This window comes from Phyllostomus hastatus, unplaced genomic scaffold, assembly GCF_019186645.2.
Source record: "Phyllostomus hastatus isolate PE091 unplaced genomic scaffold, TTU_PhHast_1.1 phas_contig_150, whole genome shotgun sequence".
Taxonomy (NCBI): Eukaryota; Metazoa; Chordata; class Mammalia; order Chiroptera; family Phyllostomidae; genus Phyllostomus; species Phyllostomus hastatus.
The window spans coordinates 28,341,470-28,355,240 of record NW_025333611.1 but is presented as its reverse complement, the minus strand read 5'-3'; the positions used below and the strand labels follow the sequence as shown (position 1 = coordinate 28,355,240).

The 13,771-nt window shown below is 36.5% G+C and overlaps 1 protein-coding gene across 1 annotated transcript in view; it reads left to right on the top strand.

The window, feature by feature from the left end:
• The window catches only part of UBE2D2 (ubiquitin conjugating enzyme E2 D2), a 48,688-nt gene extending 38,665 nt beyond the window's left edge, over positions 1 to 10,023 (top strand). The window contains exons 3-7 of the mRNA XM_045823981.1: positions 2,982 to 3,013; positions 3,093 to 3,170; positions 3,257 to 3,362; positions 7,070 to 7,163; positions 9,123 to 10,023. Coding sequence (XP_045679937.1) covers positions 2,982 to 3,013; positions 3,093 to 3,170; positions 3,257 to 3,362; positions 7,070 to 7,163; positions 9,123 to 9,168 — 356 coding nt within the window. The 3' untranslated portion in view covers positions 9,169 to 10,023. The remainder of the gene's footprint in view (positions 1 to 2,981; positions 3,014 to 3,092; positions 3,171 to 3,256; positions 3,363 to 7,069; positions 7,164 to 9,122) is intronic.
• Positions 10,024 to 13,771: the final 3,748 nt, after the last annotated feature.

Genomic DNA, 13,771 nt, shown 5'->3' with positions numbered 1-13,771 from the left:
GGTAGTGGGAAGTTTTTTGTTTTTTGACTATCAAAACTTTAAATTCAGTACCATAAAATTTATTTTGAACAGCCCCTGAGATCCTTAAAGGAAAGGTGTTTGAAAGTTTTTATATGAAATATTGCAGTATTTTATGCTTATGTCCAAATATTTCACCCAGAAACTATTTCTGGAGTTCCTTCTACTTGGAACCTGTAATGATTCTTGAACTATTTACAAAATCATTGTAATTTGAGGCAGGTTAGATATTCTGTCACTCCCTTTTCCCTTTTTCATACTATACTTCCTCTTAGGAGAGCTAGGAGTCTAGGAGAGTTCTAGAGGCAGACCTAAGTCAATGATTCCAATAGATACACTTATTTTTAACCAGTGTGGCAGAATACTCAATTAAGATTTAAATGGTAGATCTTCAAATTCAGTTTGTCTTAATGTGTTTTTGGTTTGTTTTTCCCTGCCTTTTGTGGATTCTAGGTTATTTCAACAGGGACAAATATTATTGATCTCAGTCGTTACATTAGCAGGTTTTTGTTCATTCTTTTCCCACCTATTGTAGAGATGTAGCCCCTATGTATGTGTATTTTCTTTCTTTTTTCTGGAGACAGTAATTAAACCTTTGTTTACTAGGGTGAAGACAAATAGTTAATCATTAAATAAAGGTTAGCACTTGAATGTTAATAGGCTTTTATTTAGAGTTTCAAATGCCAACTGTTAATTTAGTTCTGTTGTAGAATGTTAAACAGATATGATTTATTAACTAAATACATATGAAATAGCATATTGATGTTGCTTATGAAAGTTCTCAATATAAGAATCTTAGATACACTAGAATGTCTTCAACTTCCTGGTGTGCCAAATATGAAAGAGATTGCAATGTTACTTGAAAATATTGATCATAAATGTTCTAGTTGTCAGTTTGTAAGACTTTCTGCTCCAAACCTCTTGGGGGTTCTGTGTTGTTGAAATTGTATGGGATTTTAATCATAGACCATAAAATATGCTTTGTTTTCTGCAAAGGAAGAATGGGAAATCGCCAAAAAATAGTATTTTACCTTTAGAAAAAATTTTGTTCTAATTTAAATTGTGCTAGTAACCTCTTAAATCTGGTAGTATTTTTAACAAGAAAAGGGTTGATCTTGGAAAGACTTAGAAAAAAAAAGTAGGGCTTCTAAATAGGTAATGGAAAATTTAACTTAATTTTTTAACATGTCTTGGTATTTGTATATTTTATTATCCAAGTGCTTTCTTATTCTTCCACTTTTTTGACCCTTGCAATCTTGAGCAAGAATGCAGGTATATTATAGCCTCTCATTTATAGCCACAAATTTAAGTAACATAAAAGGATTAAATGGAAGAACAAGACCCATTTTTATTTTTATTTATTGATTTTTTTAGAGACACTTACTTATGCACTCATTTGTTGATTTTTTGCATGTGCCCTTACCAGGTATCGAACATAGGATGATGCTCCACTTCACAGGTGGTAAACACAAGGCCCACAGGCCGAATCTGACCCTCCACCTTGTTTTATCCGGCCCAGCACCTTGTTTCTACCGGGCAGCAGCACCGAGCTCCTTGCCCCTAGTTAAGGAGTAGTTATATTTATATAGTCCTAAAATTACATCTGGCTATTTGAAGGCAACCACAGGCTGACATGGCCCCTGGTGAAAATGAGTTTGACACCCCTGCACTAATTGAGCTACCTGGCCAAGCATACAAGACATGTTTTAAAACAGGGTTCTTTGACCCTAAGTTTGGTCATCCTTTTGTCTAACATGGTTTTCAGCCTTATTTTGGGGGTCGTTTACTCCAGATAGCAGTATGCTTTGTTTACTCAAATTGTGTTTGTATTAAAAAACAGTGAGACTCTCTTGTTTCTTTCAACAGGACATTAGTGGTCTTTTATAGGATCTTTGCAGTCATCGTGGCTCAAAGTAACTTTCTCCTTAAGCTACTTACTCCATTAAAAAGTTGATTGGCAGAAATTGGGTACTCTAAGAAGGGGAGCCTCAACAATACCTATCCTTTATTTTTAATTCCTAATGAACAGGCTGCTGTTTGCTGGTTTGGACCTCAATGAGGAGCCAGACAGCCATGGGGACAGCTTCACATGCAATCCCTCTTTTGTCAGAAGGATTTGGACTGACGTTCCAGTGCATTTTCATATGGCTTCTTATTCTTCACATTTCCTCCTGACAAAAGTTAGCTGGTTTGGGTTTTTCACATATAATCTCATTGATAAGTTTTCTTAGTTTGCTAAGATCCTAGTATGAATATTAAGTGCTGAGTAGCTTGCTTGTAAGAAAACTCTGTCTTTTTGGTCTCTGTATTAGTACTTCGTTATACCACCTTTGAAATGGAATAAGCATCATTTTTTTGCAGTTTGAAGAGATTTCCTTATTAAACAACTTTATAATTTATTTGGATTATCCTTACAGCTTGTAATCAAGCTTTCAGCTTTCAGCTAATGTTTTCATAATTGAGGAACCAGTATTTTTAAAGATCCACACAGGAGAGAGCTCTTAGAAATTTTTTCTCATTGTAAAAACCATTCTTTCCTAATTTGAGTATTATCTCCTTGGACTTCACATTTCTGCTCTATGCCAGTATTATAAAAGGAGTAAATTGTGTTGGGGAAATGATATAACACATCAAAGAGGTGAATTTTTTGGTTCTTTTTTACTCTTTGAGGTGAGGAAATACCTGTTTAAAAGTGGAACTTTGACACTTGTCAAGAATTCTGTCTCCCTGTTGTGAATGTTCATGTTTTAGTCCAAATACTTTTTTACTGAACATCTTCTCAGTGTTCCAGCCCTTGCTAGTCCTTTTCTCTTCAGACTCAAACTTAATTTAGATTTCTCACCCTGCCCAGGATTCATCATATTGCTTATAAGTAAACTGGTATTGGATGGGGAATGATATGTTGTTATGATGTAGGTACAGTGTGAATATTGCTTCATGGTGATGTTTTTGTTCTTTTTCAGTGTTCCATTGGCAAGCTACAATAATGGGGCCAGTAAGTACTCAGATTAATTTCAAAATAAATAGTTTATATAATTCACTCATTTTAATCCCATTTTTCTTGTTATTAACAGAATGACAGTCCCTATCAGGGTGGAGTATTTTTCTTGACAATTCATTTCCCAACAGATTACCCCTTCAAACCACCTAAGGTAATTGGAATATGTTGGTTGTTTTTAATGTGCTTTCTATGATACTAATAAACCAGTTTACCAAAAAAATATTTTTTGTCCTATAGGTTGCATTTACAACAAGAATTTATCATCCAAATATTAACAGTAACGGCAGCATTTGTCTTGATATTCTACGGTCACAGTGGTCTCCAGCACTAACTATTTCAAAAGGTAATGGAATGGGTGTCAATATCAAAGATAAAGCAGCTATGTTTTAAAAGTTTTCTTAAGGTTATTTTTGAAAAGATTACTTATAGTCTTTTTACGAGGAGGTAACAATCTCCCTTATTCTTGAATAGATCTTGAGACCACTGGAGAGAGTTGGATTTTCAAGCATATGTATTGTTTTGTGTTGTGATTATGTCCATTTTGCTACTCAGGTATAGGTTGGAAAATAAATTTTTGAGCATCTTAACAATCTTTGGCATATGGTTATGTGTACATGTGTTTGTTTGAAAATGTGTAGAGCAAGTTAGTTGCTAATTTTGTGATGAAAGATCCAGTTCTTCTAAATAAGACCTAATTACACGAGTAATTTCCTTCAAAAATTACAGGGCCAATCATAGAGGAAGAAATAAATTGGTTCTAGCACATGCATTTAGAATATTGATCCTTATAAATATTGTGGAAAATGGAAGAATACTATGTTTGAAAAAAGCAGTGGAGGGGGGAAATGGAAACAACTGTACTTGAGCAACAATTTTTTTAAAAATTTAAAAAATAAAAAGCCCCCCCCCCCAAAAAAAAAGAAGAAAAAAAGATAAAATTAGAGTACATTGTAACTTGAGTTATACATAAGTATGTTAAATAACTAAAAAGAAATAGTTTGGCTATTTGGGTGGTGAAATTTGGTGAGTGGAAATATTTTTCTTATATTTTATCATTCCTTTAATGTATACATGTAGACAGGAGGTAGTATAGTTTCATGCTAAAGAGCATAGATTCTGGTTCTAACTACCTATATTCAGATTTCAGCTTTACCTCTTTACTAAATGAGATTTAAGACATTAGCTTCTGTTCCTCTTTTTTTTCATCTGTAGAATAGGGATGATAATAATTATTTCATTGTTATTATGAATGTAAAAAAGCAAAAATGCACAGTTAACTGGTCTCTTGTAGGCACTCAAATAACTGGGATAAAGATATTGAAAAAGTGTTGTATGTTTGTCCTGTTGTAACTATTATAAGATTTGTATATTCTGACATTAATTTTTTAAAGGAAATAAGAACTCTGGGGCATTAAATTAAAATTTCTGGGATCCAGCCCTGGCTGCCGTAGCTCAGTGGATTGAGCATGGGCTATAAACCAAAGTGTCACAGGTTCTATTCCCAGTCAGGGTACATGCCTGGGTTGTAGGCCATGACCCCCAGCAACCGCACATTGATGTGTCCCTCCCTCCCTCCCTCCCTCCCTCCCCCCTCCCCCTCCCTCCCCTCCCCCTCCCTTTCCTCTCAAAAAAAATAAATAAATAAAATCTTTTAAAAATATATTTAAAAAAATAAGATTAAAAAAAATTTCTGGGATCCTAGGCAAAAATAAAAACAAAAAACCAGAGGACTACTTTTTTAAAAATTGTGACTGAAATAGTTTCGGATAAGTGGCCCCTTTTGTTTTTGTAGGCCCCATGCAATTCATGGGCTACTTGTGAAAGTGTTCATATACTTCTTGTGATTTCCTGGCCTGCTTGTTCTTCCTTCACAAAATAGCAGTTAGCAGTAGAAATAAATCTAGTAAAGTAATGGGACCAAGAGAGGTGGAATATTTTGGGGGGTGGAGGGGCAGGGGGATTGGTAGGTCTAGATTGCTGAAATTTTTACCACAGATTTTTTTCCCCTCTGCTTCTGTGCCTAGCGTTGCTTTTTCAGTTATTCTAAATCATAAGTGCTGTTAGTTTGACTTACATTCTATTTGTGTAGCTGTCTATTAAAATAATTGCAGTGCCATTTTATTGGATTTGTTTATATCAGAGTATCTAGGTTTAATGTTTTAATGACTCTTCTTTGGTAAATTGAATATATGGGCAAGCAGTTCTTTGAAAGGCCTAAATTCTGTGTGTAATATTAATTATTCCTTTAACATATTCTATTTTCAAGGGCAATAATTTTGACTCTAAAATTCCCTTCACTTTGTGTATATATGTTATATAGCTAAATATACAAAAAATTTAAGCAGATAAATGTGCCGTAAAGCCCCTTGGTTATGTTTTTAGAATTGAAAATGACTGTGGGTTATATGACACTAATGAAAATGAAGAGTCTATGCAGGTTGTAAAAATAGGAGTTATTCTCTACACAGCAAAAGAAGGTGTAGTACTTTATAAGCCAAAATCAATTTTCTATGAATTAAAGGAACTAAATAGTATACTACAAATCCTTTCACTAGGTCCAGATAACCACTACTCCAATTTACTTTCCTGGAAAGAAAGTAAGACAAGTTATTTCTTATAACTTTATCTTTTAAAAGTAGCTTTATTGAAATAGTCAGAATTATGAATAAAGGAAATTTGTAACTGATACTTATTAGGTAGTATGTCTGGTTTTAGGTGAAGAATCAGTAGTACTCTTGCCAGTTTGATAGACTGGACAAGTTTCTTCTTTCTGTAGTCAGTAATTTCATGAACATTCAAAAATCTATAACTCCCTGTTGTCATTTCCAGGATATACATGAAATCATTCCTAATTGCTGTTAGAATGTTCTGTGCTTGAAGAGGGCATCAGGTGATACACCTGACAAATGGGAAGAGAAGATGTTTTGGGAATGCCATCTGCCAGAATTGTGGGCAACAGGAATGAAGAGTCAGAAAACATCTTTCCTGATGTTTTTTATTTTCCATATACTCTTAAGGCAAGGAAATAGCTTTTTTGTTAACAAACCAAATGATAAAGGGCATGTAAACTTTTTCTTCACCTCTCAGAAGCCCTTGATCTCTATAGAACAGATTTGATAGGAAAATGAATAAATCCTTTTCCTGATGAATTTGATGGTTTGGGAGTAAAGTGGGATCAGAGTCATTTGTTGTCTCTTGTTAGAAAACATTAGAGCTGAGTTCTGTTAGCATCAGAATAGAAGGATTAGAGTTTATTTCAGTATGTCAGAGACCACTGGATTTAATGTAATTAGTGGCCTTGGCTTCCTTTTTACATTCAGTGAGGAATACATAAATTAACAACAGATTTTACAGAAGAAATTGTACTTTTGAGATTCGTCTGCTATATTCCAGGTTGTCACTGAGGAAATGGCTCACATAAGATTCTAAATCATCACTGAAAAGAAGTTGAGACCTTAGTAGAAGTATGTTGTACCTTTTGTAATAAGTGTGGCCAGCCCCATCTGGGGGCAAGTACTAGCCTTTATGGTCTTAGACTAAATTGTTTTCAACTGAAAATGAAACAGATCCATTGCATCTGAATGTAATACCTGCCCTTGAGAAAGCAGTAATTCTTGGATTTCATGGTTGTCATTTCTAAGAACATTCACAATAGTGTGGTTGTCTTTGGAATTTTGAAAGCCATTTACCCCTGAATGTGGGCTCCTAAAAATTGGATTTTATGGGCTATGAAAAGTGTTATTGGTCTGGGATTTGGAAGACCTGATTCTAATTCCACTCTAATTACTCACTAACTGGGGACATTGAGCAAATCACTTCATTCACCAGCCTGGGCCAGTTTCCTTAAGGAGTTAAGCATAGAGAAATCTTAGAATATTTGTTGATTACTGTTCCTGTAAAGTTAGGAAGAGTTTACAGAGATGCTAGGAACTGCAATATAAATAGATTCTTAGAATTTTTTTAATGTGTTGGCATCTCATGATTCTTTGAATCCTTTGCTTTTATTCTGTGCTAATTTGTAGGGGTTTTTGTTTTTGTTTTTCATTCTAGTACTCTTGTCCATCTGTTCTCTGTTGTGTGATCCTAATCCAGATGATCCCTTAGTGCCTGAGATTGCTCGGATCTACAAAACAGATAGAGAAAAGTAAGTATGGCCTCCAGACAGAAGAGTACCAGGGGTGGGGAGGAGAAGTTTGTGACTCAAGTTTTTCTGAACTAAGGGCTAGGTATGGGTCAGATACTTAAAATGAAGTCCTGGGGATGGGAAAGAGAGGTATTTGTATTGATTATCATTATATGTAGATGATATGGATATTATCTCAATTATTTCCTGTCTAGGAAAACTTTTCTACAGTATATTTTTCTGTCAAAGACATAAAGAGTTTTATGTCTTCTTGGCTTTTTACATATAAAGCATATTGCATCAAGAGCCTGTTTGTCTTAGATTATTGAAAATTCATGGGAAAAGGACATTGTTTTTCTGCCATTTGGTATAATCTAAAAAAGAAAGTGAGTAAATGCCACAAGACATAAAAACCCCAAATTTCCTTAAAAAATAAGAGATGAGCATTTACATATTTTAGAATTCTATGAAATATTAAAAATGGCCAGGCCCTGGCTAGTGTGGCTCAGTGAATTGAGTGCCAGCCTGCAAACCAAAGAGTCGCTGGTCCAATTCCCAGTCAGGGCGGCACGTGCCTGGGTTCTGGGCCAGGTCAAGTCCCCAGTAGGGGGCATGTGAGAGGCAACCACAAATAGATATTTCTCTCCCTCTCTTTCTCCCTCCCTTCCCTTCTCTCTAAAAATAAATAAATAAAATTTTAAAAATCAGAATAGCAAAAGAAATAGTAACTAAAAGTGTTCTAATCTTTGTTATTAATCTTGTATATTCAGTAAAATAGGAAGAAATAGGTGAGAAAGAGTGGATAATGTTCTAAAGTTAAAGTTAGGATTTTAACTTTTTTAAAAAGATTGAAGAATTATTTGAATTTTGTTGGAAGAGAGAGGCATATAGATGTAATATTTTTATTTTTAAGAAAGATTTTATTTATTTATTTATTTATTTATTTATTTATTTTAGGGGGAGGGAGAGAGAAGGAGAGGGAGAGAAATATTGACCGGTTGCCTCTGGCACACCCTCAACTGGGAACCTGGCGGGCAACCCAGGCGTGTGTCCTTTCGGTTCACAGGCTGGTTGGTGCTCAGTCCACTGAGCCACACCAGCCAGGGCAAGATACAGTATTTTTAAATGGGGCAGTGAGGGATTATTACTACAGCAGTTGTTTCTTAGTTTAGTTTTTTCGGTGTTTAGGTATGAATAATATCTTTAGTCATGTATTTTTGGCTGCATTCAGAATAAAATTAGATCTCGTGTTTTTTTTCTATTTGAGATTTTATTCAAATAAAATCTTTTGATTGGCATCCCATTTTGTCAAATACCTAGAACTGTGGGCGTGAGTGCCTACCAAAAGACATTTTTTAAGCCTTGTGGTAATAATGTTCAGAAGAACTTGCCTGTATCCCTTTTTAAATCAAAGAATTGTAGAACCCTTTGCCCTGCTTATTTTACTACTCGAATGTTCTTCAGAAGCAATAGACTCTTTCATTTTAGAAACCAAATTGTTAAAATACATTTTGCCAGGACTAATTTTATTAAGACAGGAAAATATTATATCAGTTCAATCACTGTTAATATATGATTTCAAGAATCATATAATGTAGAAGTATAGAGTTTAAGGAACTCCAAATATGAACATAGGTGGAAGATCTCCCTTAGAAGTAAGGTCAGTCAAGTATAGAACAAGGATATAACAGCAAATGCTAAAATTTAATCAGAATCCTCTATTAGTAGAATTTATAGGGCTTGTTTTTCATTTTACAGCCTTTTCCCACTGTCATTGAATAAATGCTTATTAGAAATTTGGGGTAAAAAGACAGCTTTGTCTGAACATATGATACATCTTTGCCCTCAAGTTACTGTATGGGTTTTTAATAAAGGAACACCAGAGAGGGGGTAAAAAGTTACTAGATGGGATAATAAGTGAAATTTGTTGCCTTCTGACTCCTCACCTGTGTTAAGCTAAGCTTTTCTTTGTGTGTACAGGTACAACAGAATAGCTCGGGAATGGACTCAGAAGTATGCGATGTAATTAAAGAAATTATTGGATAACCTCTACAAATAAAGATAGGGGAACTCTGAAAGAGAAAGTCCTTTTGATTTCCATTTGACTGCTTTCTATGAGCCCACGCCTCATCTTCCCCTGTGCACATGTTTACCTGATACAGCAGTTCCGCGTGTTGTACATACTTGGAACAACAAACTAGAAATACTGTACTTCTGTACCAACATTGCCTCCTAGCAGAGAAGTGTGTGTGTGACAAGCCAGTTCTTCAGGCGTAACCTAGGTGTGAGACTAAAAGCTTTCCTATTGACTTAAATTTGGATGACGTCAAGGTGAGGGGTGGTGGGTATGGTGTGTGCTTGGATGGGGAAGAAAAGCTCTACTGACTTATAAGAGATGGTTTTTAAGTGGAATCCTTTTAAACTCAAAACAGATACGAAAAACAAGGCGAAGAACACGAAGCTGTTTCTATACTCCTTTTATGCTGAAGGACCTACGTCTTAGGTGAAAGTTATGACCAGCCAGATTAAAACCTACCATTTTAAGGTCTAAGTTTAACTGGATTGGAGCTATTAGTACATAAAGTGTGATGGGCTTTGTTCCCTCCTCTTACATCTCCCCACCCTTTAACCCTCATCCTTTCAACCCCTCTTTTTCTCTTCCATATTCTTTGGTTTGTATGTGGTTTCTCAGTTAATACATAGCTAATAGCTCTTATTTTTCTTATGTTTTTAACTGCTTAGGTCTCTCTGGAAAAGGGTGAAAATTCATTTGATGGAAATACTTGTGTATATTTAAAGACCCCGTTGCTCCTCTGGAGCTTGTACGTTCAAGAATGATTAATCTGTGTAATAAACTGATTACTACAGTCATTACATATAATTTTGTGTGAATAGGCTTTTTGATTTTATGAATTTTATCTAGGTGAGATTAGTGGTGGATTTTCCCCCACCCCTGAAATATTTTCATTTATACTGGTTGCATTTCAAAATCATGAAACAATTCCAGTTTACATAGTAAAAAGGATATCTTAAAAGTAATTTTACTGAACAAGATGAGGGCATAAGCTTAAAAGCTTTGCCATGAAACTTATATGTTGCAGTATTCCAGGAACATGACTGTTAATAAGAAATTTGCTTCATTAATGAAACTAAGCTGCATTTCACCAAAATCTTGTGGCATTCCCGTGGTACATAGAACATAAAACAAAGGCATTGCTTTTGATAAGTTAAGCTTCTGTGATTGTAAAAGAGCAACATTGACCAAACCTGGGAAACATGAGCACAATCTTGTATCGGATAGTCTACATAATTACTTTGCACTAACATTGTAGGATGTTCATTCAGTTTCAAATTGTACTGTATGTAGCTTTTTGAAGTCGTCCTTTGACTCTAGTAAAATGTAGTTTAAAACTTTGTAAACAAACTGTGTTTGCCAGAAACATCATTCATGTGAACTAGGCAAGTTACCTTTTTTCCCCCTCTCCTCCTAATCTAATTGTAAACCAGGCCAGCCTGAAGGCCATGGCTGGTGCTCACTAGCCATCAGGTTCTTTCAAATGCATCTTTACACTCTTGCACAAAAATTAAGGAATAAATGTCCACTGCTTTTGGTTTTAAACTTGTTCAACTTGTCTTATCTCTCAGTGTCCACTACTCCTCCATCTCGGACTAAAGTGTAACATAACCTGAAAATTCTTACAAGTGTTGCATTTTTAGCTGCTGGCTACTTGTTAGTATTTCTAGCGTTCTTGACCTTGCAAAGGTTTGAGCTCTAGCCTAAAATTACCCTGTATTCTCAGTATCATGGGGAGGTAGGAATTCATCCATTTTTGACATGCTGTTAACTATATTGTTGACTATGGGTCAGTTGCACAGACCCTAAAGACTGGTTCTTTGTCATCTTAAAGCCTAGCCAGTTAATTACCATTTATTAGGTCATAATTTAAATATTTTTGCAAAAATGCTCTTAAGTATTTTTTTTAAGGGCTAAGTAAAAGCCATTATCCTGGTGTGCAAGTGCCTAATGAAAGGGCTAACATGATGACAAACATTAGACTCTTGAATGCAGTTTTGCTCATTTGAGTGTGGAGCATACTTGGTCCAGTCTGTGCACATACGCCATAGTCAGAATGGAGGCTCAGTCAGGGAGGCCACCTTTCCCACTTAAACAAAAAAGTGTCACTCGGGATAGTGCTCAGCTGGGATCACATTGCTTTTTACAGGAGTGTCTTGACTTTATCACATGTGAAAGCTCGATTGCAGTAACCCTGATTATCTTGGTGAGGCAGTGGTTACAAGGGAATGCCTATTGTATGGGTTTGTTTTGCATTTTAATTATGTGGAGTGCTTGGTCATAGTTGAAGTAGTTTCTTTTGGTAAAACTACATGATTTCAGGTACTTGCATGCTCTGTTACTGGCCAGTGGTCAAAGATAGCATTGTCCTGCTGGTTTCTGCACTTTGTAGTACAAAGACTTGGAAGGAGGGCTGGTGGGATGTGGGGGGTGGCAGGAAAGTCTGCAGAGAAAAGGATATGGTGGTGCTCAGAGAGAGGGATCCCATGTTCTCTGCCCTGAGCAGTAGCGGCAATCTTTCTACTTCTGATCCTATATTCCACTTTTTCAGTCATTCTTTGTTTCAACAGGTTATTTTGATCCCTAGGTAGATTGTCAGGAGAAATGAATTATTTCTAAATTAGTTGGAATGCCTATAAACTGTCCCTTGTTTGTAATTAAGGTGAAACTGGGTTTTGTCTCAGTCTGCTGTACAGTAACCCTTACCACTCAATGGCTAGGTTTTAATAGAAGGACTTTCTTTAGTTCCTGGGTCTTCTGGATTATGAACATATTTTTTTTCTTCCTTCCTACTCTGGAATAAGCATCTTTATTACCCCTGCAGAAAATTGTCACCAGTGTCAAGGACCCATTATCTCCTTTTGATTCCATTTGTGAATAGTCTATTTCAAGTGATGGGTTATTTTGTTGGGTGTGATGTTATATGAGAAGGCAGATTTTTAATATGAAAATAACTGAAGGTAGTAAGCTATCAAATATACATTTATACTCATCTGTGGGGAGAAAATAGACTTCCTTGGGGACACTACTGGAGCCTGTTCCGTATTTAATTTTTCCTTAGCTTTGTATACACTTAAATGAAAAGTGGCTCTGAGTTCTCTACCTTACAGAAGCCTTCCTTTAAATCCTTTTCCTAACCATGCATAGCTCCAGCTGGTGTTAAGTGTTTAGTAATCACGCCCCTCTGAATATTTCTAGGCCAATTCCTGAGATGGGCTTAAAATATGAAAACTGGCCATGGGATCACTTTATCTTAGTCAATATAAGCAGGAAAGTTCAAAGGTTTGGACTGACTACTAAAATCTTCAAGGCCTCAGTGGCTGAATATATAACAATCACCAGTCAGCTTTGCCCTTTCTCAATGATCGCTCCTGGGCTGGTTGAGGCAGAAGTAGACGTTTTTGTTAAAAGGGATCACTTTTCATCTTTGAATTGTTTGTGGAGCTGCACCCAATCAGAGGCAAAGTGTAATCTGCCTCTTAGCAGACGTTAGAGGTATATAAATATCTTAGCATCAAGACAGCAGCTTAACAGTTTTCAACTCAGGTTTTAAACTGTTTTTAACCTCCTGTAGAAATTGTTATTGGTAGAATAGCCTTTTCGGGGCTAGGGCTCATGATTGCCCTACACAATGTACTCTGAAAGCAAATGGTTGATTATGTTTGGAAAGGCCAAGAAGAAGCCACTAAGTGCCCAGCCAGCCACCAGTGGCTGCTGTCCAGGGAAGGTCAGTGCCAGCCTTGGTCAATGTTCTGTGCGCTCCTTTCAGACTTCTGAGGGTAAGAGGTGTAACTAGCTACCATTTTCCCAGGCACCAGTCTCTCACTGACCTGAGCCACTTTTTCTCCTATTTGAATTTCTTCCAAAGTCCTGAAAAATCTTGATTCATAAAGGTTACACCCCTGCCCTAAATTGTAGAGCCCCTAAAGATGGAGAATGATTAGGGAGAGTTTAGTTTTGTCAACCTCAAGACCAACCACTTCACAAATTACCAGCTTTCTCAGCTTTGAAGTTTTCCATATGAAAGTAAGGCAACTTTGGAAGCTCCAAAGCTTAGGGCCCCTTGGAGGTTTCTAGAAACTGTTCACAAATACACCCTGACCTAGCACCATCTGACAGCAGGGGCGGCTGGACTTCCCCTAGCTAATTAAGGGGCTATACTGGTTAGGTCTTTCTCGGCGATTTTCCCTACCTCCAATCAACATCGCTGCTATCTTTGAAAGGTACGAGTGCTTGCCTTCGGTGGTATTGCTCAGTGGTTTGGGCCGCATCCTGCAAACCTAAAGGTTGCAGGTTCGATTCCTGGTCAGGACACATGACTGGGTTGCAGGTTTGGTGTCCAGTCAGGGTATGTCCTGAAGGCAGTCAATCGAAGTTTCTGACTTCGATGTTTGCCTCCCTCTTTCTCCCTTCCCCTCTCTAAAACCAATAAAAGAAAAAAAATTTAAGGTGTGGGAGCTTGCGGGGTGTTGTCACACTAAGAGTTGAGGAGAGCTTACCCTGTTTCAGAGGGCATGCAGGACTTCAGTCTGCTGCAGTGACAGAAAGAACCAAG